Source organism: Hordeum vulgare, chromosome 7H (genome assembly GCF_904849725.1).
Source record: "Hordeum vulgare subsp. vulgare chromosome 7H, MorexV3_pseudomolecules_assembly, whole genome shotgun sequence".
Classification (NCBI taxonomy): domain Eukaryota; kingdom Viridiplantae; phylum Streptophyta; class Magnoliopsida; order Poales; family Poaceae; genus Hordeum; species Hordeum vulgare.
Window position 1 is genome coordinate 20,552,310 of NC_058524.1, and position 17,016 is coordinate 20,569,325.

The 17,016-nt window shown below is 46.5% G+C and overlaps 1 protein-coding gene across 1 annotated transcript; it reads right to left on the reverse strand.

Annotated features, from left to right (window-relative positions):
* Nucleotides 1-249: 249 nt before the first annotated feature.
* Nucleotides 250-3,777, reverse strand: LOC123411953 (transketolase, chloroplastic). Its single transcript, XM_045104915.1, has 7 exons — nucleotides 3,274-3,777; nucleotides 2,786-2,876; nucleotides 2,586-2,691; nucleotides 2,226-2,508; nucleotides 1,989-2,137; nucleotides 1,740-1,893; nucleotides 250-1,651 (listed from the first exon to the last, which is right to left on the reverse strand). The coding sequence occupies exons 1-7, from the start codon at nucleotides 3,775-3,777 to the stop codon at nucleotides 695-697; spliced, it is 2,244 nt and encodes a 747-aa protein (XP_044960850.1). The 3' UTR covers nucleotides 250-694.
* Nucleotides 3,778-17,016: the final 13,239 nt, after the last annotated feature.

The window sequence follows — 17,016 nt, forward strand, 5'->3', positions numbered from 1 at the left end:
ACCGTATGGAACAACACTTCCACAAGGGGATTGCTACCAGATGCCATCACCACTTTGTAAGATGCTTCATATGACAAGCTGGGCTACAGCCACATTTCACATTGCATATGGCATCTTGTAAGAACGGTTCAAGAATATTTCGTATGACATCTTGTAAGAAGGATTCGAGAACAAGGCACTTCACGAATATTTCATATGGCAGTTCAGAAAATAAATCGGTATAGACAAGTTAGAAGGAACACAACAATCTGATGGCAAACACTCTATTTTTATTGAACTGACTGATGATACTAGGCATCATAGCCGTCTGTATGGGAGTAAGGGGAAGAGGAGCAAACAGCAAACTACAAGGGCGCAGAACCCATGGAGATGATGATCACGGGGGAAGAAAGGAAAGAAAACATCGCAAGCACGAGTATCAGTTCAATGTAGAACAATAAACAAAAACCAGTCCCCAATTTGATCAGGCTCACCCCCTCCACGAATCATCTAAGGGGGGCGATATGTATCGAATGTAAGACAACGCAAATGGAAAAGGCATTGTTTATTACAGGCCTAGAAATACCACTCACGCTCCGACGCAGGCATCCTCCTCTCCCTCCGTTATTCCAAGCTTTCTGGGCACGAGACCTTCACAAGTGTGGTGTAGTTCTCTGGCACCAATGATGACAGAACCTGAACGAGTGTGCTGGTCTTACAGGCTCTTGGCTGCGGCGATGACGTTCTCTGCAGTGATGCCGTACTCCTTGTAGATCTTGGGGGCAGGAGCGCTGGCGCCGAACTTGTCGATGCCGATGGTCTTGCCCTTGGACCCGACGTACTTTTGCCATCCGAGGGTAGAGCCAGCTTCAATGCTGATCCTTGCGGTGACAGCCTCAGGGAGCACGCTCTCCTTGTATTCATCGGACTGCTCGTCAAAAAGCTCCCAGCAGACAAATGACACAACGCGGACGGTCTTCCCCTCCTTCGTCAACTCTTCGGCAGCCTTCACAGCAATCTCTACTTCAGAACCAGTGCTCATTATGATGTAGTCAGGCTTGTTTCCACTCGAGTTGTCGGAGATGGTGTATCCACCCTTCGCAACACCCTCAATTGAGGTACCAGGCAGATGAGGAAGCTTTTGCCTTGAGAGAGCCAGAATGGATGGCCTCTTCCTGTTGAGGACCGCCACCTTGTATGCCCCAGCAGTCTCCTTGCCATCAGCAGGACGGAACATCAGCATGTTAGGCATTGCGCGGAAGCTCACCAAGTGCTCAATGGGTTGATGGGTCGGACCATCTTCACCCAGACCAATGGAGTCATGGGTCATGACATAGATAACTCCAGCTTCAGACAAGGCTGAGATCCTCATGGCACCTCTCATGTAGTCAGTGAAAACAAAGAAAGTTGCACAGTATGGAATGAGCCCTGGTGTGTGCAGTGCAATGCCGTTGCAGATGGCGCCCATGCCGTGCTCCCTGACTCCAAAGCGGACATTGCGCTCCTCAGGGGTATCCTTCTGGAAGTCGCCAAACATCTTAAGCAATGTCATGTTGGAGGACGCAAGATCAGCACTGCCTCCAATAAGACCAGGCACAACTTTAGCAAGTGCATTCAAGCATTGCTGGGAGAGATTCCTGGTGGCATCCGCTGGGCTCTCTGTAGTGTATTGCTGGACAAATCAAAACAATCTACCATTAGCGATCCCATTGTTTACATATCAGCTAGAGTAACACAAGTAAATATGGCAAACCACTTACAGGAAGAGCATCAGCCCAGCCAGCAGGCAACTCTCCGGTGATAATACTTTTCAAGGTCGCGGCATCTTCTGGGTACTTCTGCTCATACTGTGCAAACTTAGCATCCCAGTCAGCCTCAAGCGCGGCACCTTGGGGGATATGGCGGCTCCAGTGGCTGCACAACAGTTCAGGCAAAAAAGAAATGATAAGGTGGACACTAAGCAGGTTCACCATCCTCATTCAGATAACCAAGATACACAATAAACAAACCTCTTGACATCCTCAGGCACAAAGAATGGCTCATATGGCCATCCGAGGTTTGCCCTGGTCGCTTCGACCTCGCTGGTGCCCAATGCAGCTCCGTGCACAGCGTATGAGTTGGCCTTGTTGGGAGATCCAAAACCGATTGTGGTGGTCACCTAAAAAGAGCAAAATCCTGGGTAAATACGATGAACTGTACAATAACAACAAAATAGAGATGATTATCAGATAATAAAAGAAAGTAACCTTGATCATTGTAGGCTTGTCGGTAACTGACTTTGCTTCCTGGATGGCTTTACGGATCTCGTCGTAACCATCGTTGCCGTTCTTAACCCAGAGTGTGTGCCACCCAAGAGCCTCAAAGCGGCCACTCACATCCTCTGTAAACGCAATCTCTGTGTCTCCGTCAATGGAGATGTGGTTGTCGTCATAGAAGACAATAAGCTTGCCAAGACCCCAATGCCCAGCCAATGAGCAAGCTTCAGTCAAGATACCCTCCATGTTGCACCCATCTCCGACAATACAGTACCTATACCAAATACGCATAACAGGTTAACGCACTGCACAACTCAAACTAAACGGAAGACAACAAGGTCAGAGTATTACGTGTAGTGGTCAACGATTTCACTGTCGGGCTTGTTGAAACGAGCAGCCAGGTGCTTCTCAGCAAGCGCCAACCCAACGGCATTCGCGATACCCTGGCCAAGAGGACCTGCATAAGCCAAGCAAAAGTCCGAATTAGTCTCATGCTCCGGCATGGCAGTGGCAGATCAGAACTGCTGTGAGCTCAGCTGAGATGGACAGACCAGTGGTGACTTCAACTCCAGGAGTCTCGAAGTTCTCGGGGTGTCCCGGGGTGGAGCTTCCCCACTGTCTGAACTGCTTCAGGTCCTCTTCCTGCAGCAGAACAGGGGGTCACGGTTACAACAAGATCAGTGGACCAAATCAGCCATGTTTAATACCTAAGAAGATTACTGCGGGTTTTAGAAACTACTCCAGTAACAGTAAGCATGAGTGACGAATCCAAGGTGCACAATCTGAGATTCCAACAAATTTTTGGCAGGAGCTTTGAATTTAACTGAACAGATCTCTGACAAGTGGACAAAGGCACGGCGTTTTCTACTAGGAAAGGATCGGCCCAAGAAAAATAGCAGCCAGGATCTGGCCTTTCGAGTGTTCCACCTAACAAAGATCCAGCTTTGCACAAACCTACTCCCGATTTCGCCGCCCGAGCCAACAGGAAAGGGAGAGGCAGAGGACGGGGAGAGGGTCGGGTCGGGTCGGGTGGGGTTACCTTGACGGCGTCGTAGCCGGCGAGGTGGAGGAGGGCGTACTGGAGCATGCAGCCGTGGCCGGCGGAGAGGACGAAGCGGTCGCGGTTGAACCAGTAGGGGTTCTTGGGGTTGTAGCGCATGACCTCGTCGTAGAGGATGTGGCCCATGGGCGCGCAGCCCATGGGGAGCCCCGGGTGGCCGGACACGGCCTTCTCGACGGCGTCGATGGCCAGGAACCGGATCGCGTTGACCGACTTGTCGAGCAGCTCGCCCGTGGCGGCCGCCTCGACGGTCTCGACGGCCGCGGAGGCGCGCACGCGGTGCAGGCCGCCGCTCCGGCGGGAGGAGGCGGCGGCGGCGGGGGAGCCGCGGCGGGCCGGGAGCGGCGAGCGCAGGGCGCGGCCGGCCAGCGAGCTGAGGCGGAAGCCCAGGCGCTCGGCCGGGGCGGCCGCCGGGGAGGACGGCGCGGCGCCCGCGCGGGCCGCGATGGTGGCGTGCGCGGCGGCGACGGAGTGCGCTGCCATGGTGTGTGGCGGACGGCGGAGATGGCGAGGTGGGTGGGGTGGGGTGGGGGTTGGAAGGGGGGGATGGCCGAGGGGTTATGTATAGATTTTCAGGTGCGTTTTGGGGGGCTCGTGGGGACGGCTATGGGGTTTTTCGTGGACTTGGTGCATGCACCGTGGACCATAGTGTCAATCAATCCTAAGCCGCCGGTAGCTGCTATGAGGGTGATATTATAGGTTAATCAGCCTGATTAGTGTTAAATAATGCTCCCTCCGTTCCTAAATATATGATCTTTTAGAGACATTTTTTAAATTATAGTTTCAATAATTTTGCTCTGTATGTAGTCCCTAGTGTAATCTTTAAAATATCTTATATTTAGAAACGGAAGGAGTAAGAGCAAAGGAAAAAAACATAATTGGTTCCATAGATTTCCAACAATTTCCTTTGGAGCTTTCATACAATCGGGTCCCACTTCCCCTGAAAGTTTGGCCGGGCAACTCGCACACCACCCAGAGGAGGAAATGCTACCCCACCGGACCCCTAGACTCCTCCCATGCATCTAGGTTGTTCGACAATTCTCATATCCCTCGTATGTGAGAGGAGGGAGGATAAGGGAATGTACACGCACGTCCAAGCGCACCTGCCATATCGGACCGACACCTGGTACATACACATTATACCCCCATATATCCTTATCCCGGACCAAACCCTAGCCCTCACTCTCGACTGCTCCACTCCGCTCTAGTTTTGTCTCATCCCCTCCACTCCATCATGGTCGGCTCAACGGCGGATCTGAGTCTGATGGGTCCGGATCCGTCGACTTGGAGCTCACCACTTGCTCGAACGAGGTGAAGAGACCCCTCCTAGTAACGGCTCCACCATTCCCTAAACGATATCAGATTTTAGCACTGGTCCACATGCCAGGAGTCTTCACCGCCACTATGAATCCAACAGTGACGGTGTGTCCAACGAAAGCTCACGCCCCGTATTCACTTCAGCACCACAGAGGGCGAGTACATGGGCAAGGGTCCAGATAGAAGGTTCCGAAGCCAACCTCGGAGTCTGAGGCCAATGGCAGCAATTCTCAAGGCAATGAGTCCCCGATTGCGAAAGTTGCGAACGAGTGTCCATGGCGGAGGTACTGTGTGCATGTCATGACAATGAAAAGGTGTGCCGCGTCGCAGAGTCGCAACATGCCAAGAAGTAGAAGGCCGATCATTTGCATGTGATTGATGGAGGAAAAGAGAAAGCAAAAAATGATTAAAAAAAAGATACATGATGGAATCACGTCCTACGTAACAGATTGATCCTGGACTTATTTAAGGCTTATTTTCATATCAGTTTATTTCCGCATAGCCACTTGAAAGAGCTGGGCCTTGGTCCATGTGGTGATGTGAACTCCACACTAAAGTGAGTGAGCAAAATGCATAGATATAATGCTATGCTGGCAGTACAAAATAGCAGCCGGCATACGCGCGTAAACAAATAACTAAACTAAACCTTGCCGCTCGTCAGAGAACAATGGCTTTTGGCGTCAACAGGTCTGGGCGCACCGTGCACGTATGGACCGGGCGCACGGGGGAAAGGTGTGGTGAGGTGGGTTGGTGGATGAGGGGCTCGTCGGCCGCCGTCCATCGGACCAGACGAGCAGATCACGGCCGTCGGAAGGGGGTAGGAAACGACTGGATATTATAAAAGATATTTTCCCCCGGCCTTGTGTTTTTTCTTTGGGTCGCCAAAGCTTGGCCCTTTGCGCCGGTTGGGGGCGTCGCCGTCACGGTTGTTTGCCGGAGTCATTCCAGCGCCGACGGCGATGGGTTTCATGACACACGAGAATTTCTTCCAAGTCAAAAACGTACGCTTCACAGGTCCAGCAAGCACGGTGCCTTCTCTGGTGCTACTCCCTCCGTTCCAAAATAAATGACTCAAAAATGACTCAACTTTATACTAAAGTTAGTACAAAACTGAGTCATTTTTGAGTCACTTATTTTTGAGACGGAGGAAGTATATGTGTGTCGATGGTAACTTATATTCTTGCGCGTCAAGTCCAGCCACGCGAGGATAACAACAGAGCGATAAATAGGATGCTGGATTGGCATGTTATCCGCGGGCAGCAGGGATCTGTGCATGGGAATATTCCTTGGTGATTTTTTTGCACAAATAAAAGGGTCTGTGTAGTTCAAGATTTTTTATGTTATTGTTTTTTTTTTGTTGCCTAGTCGGGACTTTTGTGACTTGAAATGGCAGCACGTTAACTTTTCTCGCGGCCCGGAGTCGACCACTGACACGTCTGCGTGCATTAGTTGAGCATGAGTCGGTTCCGTAGCGGTTTCCGTTGATGTGGGGAGAAGGGCTCGAGAATTTCGTAGCGTCACCGCATTGGCACGCATGAGTTGAACCCGAGCCGGTTACGTACCGGTTTCCATTGATGTGGGAAGAAAGGCTCGAGAATTTCCTAGCGTCACCACATTGGCACGCATGAGCTAAACCCGAGCTAGTTTCATACCGATTTTTGTTGGTCTGGAAAGAAGGGATCGAGAATTTCCTAGTGTCGCTGCCACAAATGTTGGTGTTGTACTGTCCAGATATCTTTGCGTGGTTAAAATGCAACGAAAAAAGTGAAAGTACAAAACCAGGAGTAACAAAGGGATCCATGGACCCCCTAGGGATTTATGCATGGGAATATTCTTGATATTTTTATGGGGACGTTAATTCAGGGTTTTTTTATGACTTCTCATGCCACCACACATCTGACATCCCCTTGGTTCACTCACAAGTCGCAATCTATTATCTGCAAATTTTCAGTCGGGGATCTTCCAAGCTCATGGTGGCCCATGCTCCATTCACAGTCCTATTACAAAATCCAAGTTTTGGCCAATAATGAACAAATATCTCTCTTGTTCTCCTCAGTGTAAAGTTCGGGTATGTTTTAACGATGCGTAAATTAAATTTGCCATTTTTGTATCATTACCAAATTTCTGTTTTTGTTAAGAGACAAGCTACTATACACGTACCCCCTTGCGTTGTAACAAAAATTGTTATACTCATGTTGTTGCATTACCTTAAGGTTTTTTAGAAAAGTTGTCATTATACCAAATTCACTAATGGTGAAAGTTGGAGCGGAGTGGTTGGTTGGTAGTTTTACTCCTCCATGTCGAGGAAATCTCCCATGTAAACCACTCATGTCAATTGGGTGTGTTTTATTGTAAATATGCTGCTTACTCGTTGGTTGAACTGCTAGTCGTAGGGTTGTGTCAGTCATACTTTTGTGTTACTTAATTTGTTGATGTCCGTCCTCAACTAATTTTGGTACACTCGTGTCTCTTTGACAATGGAAGAAAGAAGAAACGGTTTTCACTCATATGGGCAAGCAAAAAACTGACTAGGATTTTAAGCTAAACAAATACTACCCCTGCAATTCATCTAAGACGTTTTTTGCAGTTCAATTTGAAACATCCTACATTAAGTTACATAGTGATTATTTGATACGAGGACTTTGGTAAAAACCAAAAGATACTCTGGCGCAGCCGATGATCAATAGTGTCATTGTCTCGTTTCATTCCGAGGACAACTAGTGTACATATTTAATACCTAGGGATGAAATGATTTGAAAACTTTCATTGTCGCGTTTCACTTCGAGGACTATTGTGTACATATATACTACCACACATGTACTAAACTAGGGCTAAATGCATTTGTTCAGTACTATTGCAATACTACCCTAAGTTGCTAACTAAATAATATTATTCTGTAGTCATGGTAACAATTCAGCAAATTTGTTGGTTTTTATATGTGTTTCTCTATGACTCAAGGGGTTTTTAAGTTCCGGTCAACATTCGGTTTTGTTGTTCGTTCCGCTCCGCTTCCTTTTTAGGAATATTTTTTTTTGGAAAGGAGGATCAAACCTCGGCTTCTGCATCCAAATGATGAATGCAACCATATTATTAAGCAAAAGGTCACATAAAAGGTCGTGATACAGTAGTTGCTTACAAAAGAGCCAAATTAAAAAGATAAATAAAGTTGCCACAACCGGCAAAAATAGAACAAGATGACTAAACACCTAGTCTATTATTGGACCACATCTAAATCGACTGTAAGTATTCTGTGCTACCGTCTCCCGCCGGTTGCACCCAATAGTCATATGCTCCTTGGCTTCCGCATTATTAAATAACGACCACGTAAGGATTCAAGTAGTAGCTCTGTATATAACATGTAAAAAATTATAAGATTTTGTATGTTAAAAATGATGTCATTTCTGCAGTTTAATATAGCCCACACTAATGCACATACTCCTGTTTGAATATGACATGCAATACTTGACTCCACTCCAACAAGCCACATTCCAAATGACATGTTAATACTAGTTGGAGGGATAACATTAAAGGTTATATGAATGGTATGTCATAAAATTTTGGCAAGAGGATATTTGAGAAAGAGGTGTTTTTTATTTTCATCTTGAACACAAAAGCGACATCATTTACTTCCCTCCCGTCTTCGCTTGGCTAAGTTGTCGTTAGTTAGAATCACTTCCTTGTGTAGAGACTACACGAATATTTTGATTCTCAAAGGTCCTTTAATCTTCCAACTATGACTTGATTTCGAAATTGGACCATAGTCTATTAGGTACAAATACATATACTTGATGAAGAATATTCCATTGACGGATAATTCCCAGTGAATCTTATTTGGCAAATCGGAGAGGTAAACATCCATCAACCTTCGCATGATATGTAACCAGCCATCCCATCATCCACCTAAACTCGATTCTACATAACCTAAACTCGACTTGAACTCGATTTCACAACGTACGCTAATCAAACTCATCCGACGTATCAGATGATCCGTCCAATGTCCACTCGAAGGAGGAGGAGCTCAACTCGATCACCGTCTTCACCGTTGATGGTCCAGCCTCATCGAGCTTCTTCTTCTTCTTCTCCATCTCGCGCTTCCAGAAGAACTCACGCTCGTACTGCACGTACTCGGGATGCTCCCAAGCAAACTGAGCCATTGCCTCGTCGTCGGTCTCAATCACCCTTGTCGGCTCCTCCTTCTTCTTCACCAACCGGGTCTTCACCCAGTTCTTCATCGGGGGCCCGACGAAGATGGCGTTCTGCAGGGAGGTGATGTCCGGGAAGTTGAGCTCCTCCCGGGGAACACCGAGCCGCCACCCGGCGATGTCGTACGCCCGAGCGGCCAAATCGGCGGTGTTGAAGGCGCCGAGGTAGTAGCGCACGCTCTCGTGCTGCAGCTCCGCGCTCCACCGGCCCGACGGCCTCACTCGCACGCCGTTGTAGCCGAACCTCGCCTTCATCTTCTTCGGCGACGCCATGGCGGAGGCGACGGCTAGGGTTTGTGTGCGGGGGTAGGGAGCAGCGACGTATGGGGGCGAAGCATGGGAGCAGGCTAGGGAGCACGAGAGCGGCGGTGGCGGACCCGATTTGGGGGCAAGGGAGCTCGGGAGCGGCGGCGGCCGGAGACGAGATTTAAGGGTGGCGGCTAGGGTTTGCGGGCGTCTGCGGATGCGATTTGGCGTGGCGGCGGGTGTGGACGGCGACGAGGACACGATTAGTGGGCGGCGGCGCGTGAGAGGATGGCCGGATGTGAGCGGCGGCGACGGATTTGGCCGGTCGGGGCGGTAGAGAGCGAGAGGAGGAAGAGCGGTTGGGCGCACGCGCACGGAAATGAAAAGGATAGGACACGTCTCCGCGCGATCCTCTTTGCCCCAAATAAAGGGTACGAAGGGGCAAAATTTAGGGCTGCCCCATTTTAGAACACCGCTTAAGGAACCTGTTGAAGTTGTGTTTTTTTGTCCATCCGTGTCTTAATAGCGGTTTTTGGGCACGAAGACTAAAATAGGGCATCTGTTAGAGATGCTCTAATATGTGTCTGCCTGACATGAAGACATATATATATGTTTTGGTATTTATTTATAGAGTTTATGTATTCGTTTCCGCTACCGTAAAACAACATGAAAACAAATGCGACAGCACACAGTTCCATCCGTTTGCATCACCTGCAACGGAATCATTTCAAGTTTTCAATTGAGCTAGCATATGCATGACGCATCCACGATCTGTCGTGGCCACTGCCGCGTTCAAGAGACCAACGGCGGCACGCCTCCACGCGCGGGAGCTGCTACGCCTAGCAACCTCTGACCATTTGCAGAGTTCACCCTTTCAAAGCCCAAAGGGATCACCGATCACTGATCAGGCAACGGGCCATCTGGGTACGCGAGCTCATCGGTTTTGAGCTGAGTCTCATCCTTGGCTGGCTACTTGCTGCCCCAAGGACCATGCTGCTGCTGACCATGAGATTCTGGCCGGCCGGAGACGTGCACCAAATGCAACTATCAGTAGCAGTTTGCTTGTCTCCCTGAGAGTCTCGACATCATGCAGTAATTGGTATTAGCTATCTATAGAGTAAAAAATAAAGGCATTGAAAAGCTTTGCAATGTTCGTGGTGAAATCAGTCTTTGTTGCTTGCCAAAAACTTCTGCTCATGCATGTGTCCATCGGTTGACGATCGCACCGGCCAACTAAACCAACGCGAGCACGTGTACGTTTGTGGAGTTAGATATCTTTTCCCTAATCTTTCCCTAATAATAAAGCAGCTACTGCTTCTGTCGTGCGTCGTGACGGTTTTGCAAAAAAGCCTCTGACATTTTGTGTATTCAACCTGTACTTCTTTTTTAAGTAAAAATACGAAAAACGGTTCGTTTAATTTGATATATATAAAGTGCCATCTTTATTTTAGCACAGTCACCTATCTAGCCCAGTGGTAACGCACCGATATCTTCCTGCACTGGAAGGGGACTTGAGTTCGAATTTGGCACCGTCCTTATTGCTTTATTTTTTTGTGTAAATTCAAATGTATTTAAAACATTCGTATATTTTAAATCCTAACTCTAAATCTAACATGTTATATATGAAAAATCGCTCAGAAAAAGGTGAAGATTTCAAATATGCTGTTATTTTGCATGTTACTTTCTACGATAAAGCTTATTGTGCAATATTAATTAATACCTTCTCTATATTGGTTATTTTGAAAATGCTTATTACACATGTTTCTTGTCCCATTCAACTTGAGTAGATATAACAGTTTAATGCTTCCACAAAAGATAGAGTTGACACTATAGCGGATGTTGATTCCTACTAGCTATCATATGCTAAAGTTTACAATATGTACATAGTCATCCTATTTTTCATCATGCACAATAACCAATCAATATACGATGATGTATACTAAACTGTTGATACGAGATTTATGTAAACAAGTGGATTAATCTTGACCTTCATATTTATTTAAATCATGCCCATAAAGATTTTTAGAAACACATTGAGTACAATAAAAAAATCATGTAGTTATTACATTTTTATGTAACACTATTTATCATGTTGTTTGTTGTCAAAGGATTTACAAATATCATCCAATATGTATAAGGTGGTGATTTTTTTTCCGTTGCAACGCACGGACATGATTGCTAGTGTATATATATATATAGTTTGCCTGGAACGATGGTTAATGAGAGCACGCATAAACGTTACATTTTGCGAGAAACTGACAAAGTTTCTACTGGAACTCGATTGTAAATATGTGAGCAGATATGAGAGCACAACAATTGCCGCTGCTTAATTCACAGGTGAAATCTAGTTGGCCCGAGTTCCTTGGCTGGTGGGATTCCTTCTTTTTTCAAATGGTGAACAAGGTCGGTTGGTGGATGACATGAGAAAAAAAGCAGCAGTTTTTTTTTTTTTAGAAAACAGCAGCAGGTGCGCCGTGTACGGCGAGGAGCGCGTACATGGGCCGGGTAAGGGAGAAAGGCTTTAAACCAGGCCTGGCTCGGGTGAACCAAGGTTAGCCCGTTAGCGAAGTCGTTTGTTTGTCTTAAAAAAGAAATCGTTTGTGCATTATTTTTAACAAGTGCGTAGGCCGTAGAGTTTAACTTTTCAGATATACAGTACAAATGAGTAAATTTTTTCCAAGATACATACGGATTATTGGCCGATTAGCTTGTGCGTTAGTGGCTAAACGAGACATATTTTGGTTCATAGGATATAAATATCATAGAAATTGGAAATAAACTATAGCAATTGACATGACATGTATCTCAAATGATGTGAATACGTATAGAAAAAGAGATATCATTTTGTCTCAGTCATAGTATTTTTTTCCATTGGGTTTGGGCTAATGTTTCTTTTCTTCTGAAATATGGAGGATATGAATCAAACTTGTATAGGAATATATGATTCTGTTCCAACAAATCAATGGGCTCTAAAAGGATTTGTTTTGGCAAAAATCATATCTATATAATTCCTATAAAATTCATGCAAACCAAAGCATGCTTAAGTAGTCTGGGAAAACTTGGCGTGCAGGCCTGTCAGAAGTCTAAGCCCCATAAGTTGCACAACAACTGTCTTTTTTACATTTGGAGGGAGCTTAGGCTCCCAAATCACACGACACATGTGACTACGTGAGGGAAAGTCACCTTCTCAGCCCGAGTTCAAATGAGCTGAGATAAACAGTAAAATCGACAAAAAAATCCATAAAATTATGATATTTTTTAGAAAAATGTTTAAAGAGCTTGAAATTTTAATCATGATATCACATTTGTGAAAGGCGTGGAAAAAAAACTTTTGTGAAAAAAATTGTTCAAGTTTCTAAAAATGTTCAAAAATTGTTCATTCTTTTCAGATGAATGTTCACGCTCCGTCGAGGATGGCAAGTTTAGTAGGTGAGTATGGAAAATCCGGCTCAGTTCATCTTCTTACCAGAAAATTGTCCTGTTTGGAAACTAATTTTCTCATCCTTGTGCCAATATAAATTACCATAAAAAACATTTGGTGTGCCATTTCTAAAAATATAACTAATATTTTTAGCATGTCCCGAATGCTTACTAGCTCTGGTGAAGTGCATCAGGAATTGACAGCCACGGGTCATGAGTTCGGCTCCGCACCTTTTTTTAATTTATACTGCTTTTTTTTCTAGACAAATTTATCCCGCTACACACATCGCTCATGGTTGCTTGGAAATCATTAATTAGGGAGTACTCCTCTTAAAAATTACTCCCACCTTTCCAGATTACGACAAATGTTGCACTGCATACGTGTCATTTGTCGCAACCTAAGAGTTTCGTAGATTCGTATTTTCAGAACATTTTATCTCCTAAACCGTGCGTCCAAATCTTGAACCATTTTTACCTTTGGATTTCTCGCATTGAGATCTTCAAAACTAGAACCCATGTTGATATGTTTTGACGATTTTTTTTTTCACGAAAAAAAAATGACCAAAAAACCGTGCCTCTCCCGATAGAAAAAAAACCAGAAAACGCTTTTTTTTTCCTTTTCCAGAGGCACGGTCGTTCCTCTCGCAAAGGTAAACTGCGCCTCTTGAAAAAAAAACGAGTTATTTTCCCTTTTCGAGAGGCACGTGCCTCTCACGAAGCCAAAACCGTGCCTCTCATGAAAGAAAACAGAAAACACGTTATTTTCCCTTCCGAAAGGCACAGTCGTGCCTCTCGCAAAGGCAAAACCGTAGCTCTAGAAAAAATATATATGTTTTTACGTTTCCGAGAGCTCGCAAGGCAAAAATGTACCTCTCACAAAAAAAACAGAAAACAGGTTTTTCTATGAATTATTTTCTAAAATATTCTTTAGAAAACTAAGAAAGAACGATGAAAACCCGAAACATAAAAAAATGGGAAAATAAATCTAAAAAACCAAAAACGAGGTCGAAAAAAAAATCTGAAGGAAACGCTCAAAGTGCTACACATGGCAACTGTTGAAACCGCGACAAGTGGCGACGCGTGAGAGTGCTTGCTGCGAGGCTTCCGAAAAAGCGCTCACTAACTAATGACTCCCCGGTTGCTGCTACTGGACGGGGCCATTTGGGGCGCGCTGTTGTGGGCATTGTTTTAATTTATTTATACCGCTTTTTATTTAAACAAATATGTACTATTGTTTTTAGAAAAAAAACATGCATTGCGCAGTTGTTGCTATTCGGCCAGCCCATTCAGGGCATGAATCATGGACAATTTCAAGGGACTCAGTCGGGCGTTCAATTTTTGCAAGCACACGTTTCATTGCATTGACTCAAGCATCATTGTTACTCCCCCATTCAGCCCCTTATTTGGAGTACCAGTAGTGAAGACAACTTTTTATGCTAGAGTTTGTCTATCTGAAAAAAGGCGTCCTCCCCCACTTGCCAGGTGATTGCTTCTCATAGGCAGCTCGGAATGGAGGAGTTGGTGGGCTGTCGCGGAAGGACAACACTGATGCATGGCTAGGGTATGACTCTTAAAGCAACTCTAGCAGACCTCGCAAAACGCCCGGTCCGTAAAAAATCCGGCGAGTATGCGGGTTTGGGTTGTTTTTCCTGTCAGACCAGATACTGCAAACGCGGCCTCACCCGTAAAACTTTTGCGGTGGTCCGTAAATGCGAGCGCTCGACCGGTATATCTACGGGTTCGACCGTTGGATGCGGGTCGAAACCCTATCCCTCCGCCGCCGCTCTTCAATCCGCCACCGCGCGCCTCCATTCCGCCGCGTAGCCGTTCCATTCCACCGCCTGTGATGGCCAACTCCGGTAGCCGTAGGAACGACGACCCCAAGAGGGCTCGTTGCGTCAGATCCGACGCCGCCCATAAGCGCGCCGCCCGCTGGTACACGCAGTGGGGCCAGACGCCGCCGCCGTCGCTTCTCCGTCGCGAGACAAAGAAGGAGGACCGCGCGCGCGGCCGCCTCTGCTCCGGCAACTCCTTCGAGGCATCGAGCTCGCGCTCGTGCTCCTCCCTCCCCCCGGTGAAGAGGGAGCTCAAAGAGCTCCCGTCGGTGAAGATGGAGCCGGAGGCCGAGGTGGTGCCGGAGCGACGTGCCGGGGCCGTCTTCGGACCGGAGGATTTCCTCCCTCCGGCGGAGGCGGATAGCCTTTTGCCCGTGCTGCTGGCGCGGAGTGCACGAGAGGCGAAGAGGACCAGCAGCGCCGTCGGGGGGAGAAGGAGATCGACGCCATGCTCTACGAGCAGGGTGTCGCGTCGGCCCTCGCCTTCGGCCACAAGGTGGAGGAGTGGCTCCGCGAAGCGACTGCGCAGGAGCACATCTACATCGAGCTCTCCTCCTCCTCCGACAACGACTGAGCGCACTGCGCATCTACTACCGCACGAGCTCGACTCCGGTGAGCTCAGTTTTGAGTAGTGCGGTAGGATAGATAGTAGCTCTAGTGAGCTCCGATGAGCTCCAGTAGGTGTGCTCCCCCCTCTAGTAAGTGATGCAGGCTGTGAATGTAGTTTGTATGATCATGTTCGATGTAGACTGTGGTTCCAATTTCGTCCGGGAATGTTTTATTTCAAATTATGCAGTTTGATTATACAGGTTCTGTTCTGCAGCGAAACATTTCGTCCCGCAAAATCGCATTTCGTCGAACCGTAAAACACATTTGCAGGTCGTAATTATACATGATCTGCTAGAGTTGCTCTTAGCAGGCGATGCTCGACGACGATATTGGTAATCCAGTGAAGTGATCTTCAACCGCGACACAGCCTGACTATGTCACCCTAGAAGAGGGAGTCTATAAATTCTTCTGAACAGCGGTGAGGTCGATGTCAGATCCAGACCCGTCGTGCAACGATATGGGTGTTTTTTTGCAGGTTCTCTTTAGGAGCATTAGACTTTGGTTCCAAGTTGCGAGGCGATGGGATGCCTCCGTCTAGGAATAATATACTCCCCGCTCTTTTCCCCGTTTGTGTGTTTATCACCAGCGAGGAGTGTTTGGAGCTAGTCTTCGGCGGTCTTCCAAGATCCAGTCAGTTTGGATTTCTATGGATCTCTTTATTAGACTGGTTGTAACGGTGGTATCATATATAGTAGTATTATGCATATGACACCAATGTATGATATTACATCCGTAATGCATAATATCATATGTTAGTATCATAGAATAGTTTATTTGTTATCATGCATGACACATGGTAGTATAATATTTAATATGACACGGTATAATAATATGATACTCAATCATCTCTTTTTTCATTTAGTTTTATGTCACTTCATCAAATATGCTTAGTTGACATGCATGATGCTACCATTACAATCAACCTTAGTGTTTTTTTTTCGTAGTGGTGATTCTATCCGATCATTGTTTTTACAAATACTCGGGTTGTAAAAAGTTAGTTCCGCAGAGACGAAGGCCCAAAGGCGGCATCGAGCTATGCTCATGATGCGCTTGCAGATTGCAGCGGCCCTTGGTCTACATCAACAACTATCCGATCAATGTTTTTACAAACACCTGGGTTGTAAAAAGGTTAGTTCCGCAGAGACGAAGACCCAAAGACGGCATGCTGGTGGATGCAAGAGGACGCACCCCAAATATTTAAATGTGGATGATTTTGAAAACTGCGTGGCGCAACTCCGCCGCCTGCTTTGATGCCACAAGAATTTTGAAGAAAAAAATAACAATGCGCACGTGGTGCATTGGGTGTTCCTGAAAAGACAAATCCCTGTTCTCGAACTCATGCATCTGATGCATGTCAGGCAACGGCAGCTGTAGAGAGTTAGAGACGAGTCGTCGCTTGCCAGCCGTCCTGGGGGTTGGTGGCGGCGGCGCATACCGACCACCAGCCACCAGTTGGCAGTTTTTCTCCGGAGAACAACAAACGGATATGCTTGGCATTTGGCACCTGATTCTTTTAGCGTCTTGGCCAATGACGACGTCGCACGTGGATCTTTGCACGTGCGGGTCAAACGCGACAACCTTATTATTACATATATAAAATGACTTATAAGAGATTAATAATAAAGTAAAATGATTAGAATCATCCAGTCGATCTACGCCTCACGATCCGTCACGTCACTTCGAGAGCCAACCATGTGTCGGATAATCCCATACGCCGCAAGTCATAGATTTTTGCAACTTCGTGCATGTTTTTAAAACATGGAGAATATTGCAGTGACAATGTAATGGTGTGACAATGCGGGCAAAAAAATTCTGCAATATAATCTCAGTTGCTAAACATATTATGCAAGATAATCTCTGTTGCATTTTTTTTTTGTAACACAAGCTCTCTTACAAATGTCTTATGCAACATGATCACTGTTGCAAAAACATTATGCTACACATCCTATATTACATAAGTGGTAAGAGCATCTACAGCCGGACCCTTTAAACCAACCTGAAATGCCCGAGCAGTCCGCCATGTTACTAACTGGTCACAAAAGATCGACCCAGCCGGACCCTTCATACCCATCTCAAACGTCCGGACTGACCGG

Bases quoted from the DNA above. Each gene is read 5' to 3' on its own strand.
- LOC123411953 (XM_045104915.1), bottom strand. From the start codon at position 3,777: ATGGCAGCGCACTCCGTCGCCGCCGCGCACGCCACCATCGCGGCCCGC. The intron at 2,692-2,785 runs GTCTGTCCATCT...TGGCTTATGCAG, and splicing joins TGGAGTTGAAGTCACCACTG to GTCCTCTTGGCCAGGGTATC. The intron at 2,138-2,225 runs GTTACTTTCTTT...TGCTCTTTTTAG, and splicing joins ACAAGCCTACAATGATCAAG to GTGACCACCACAATCGGTTT.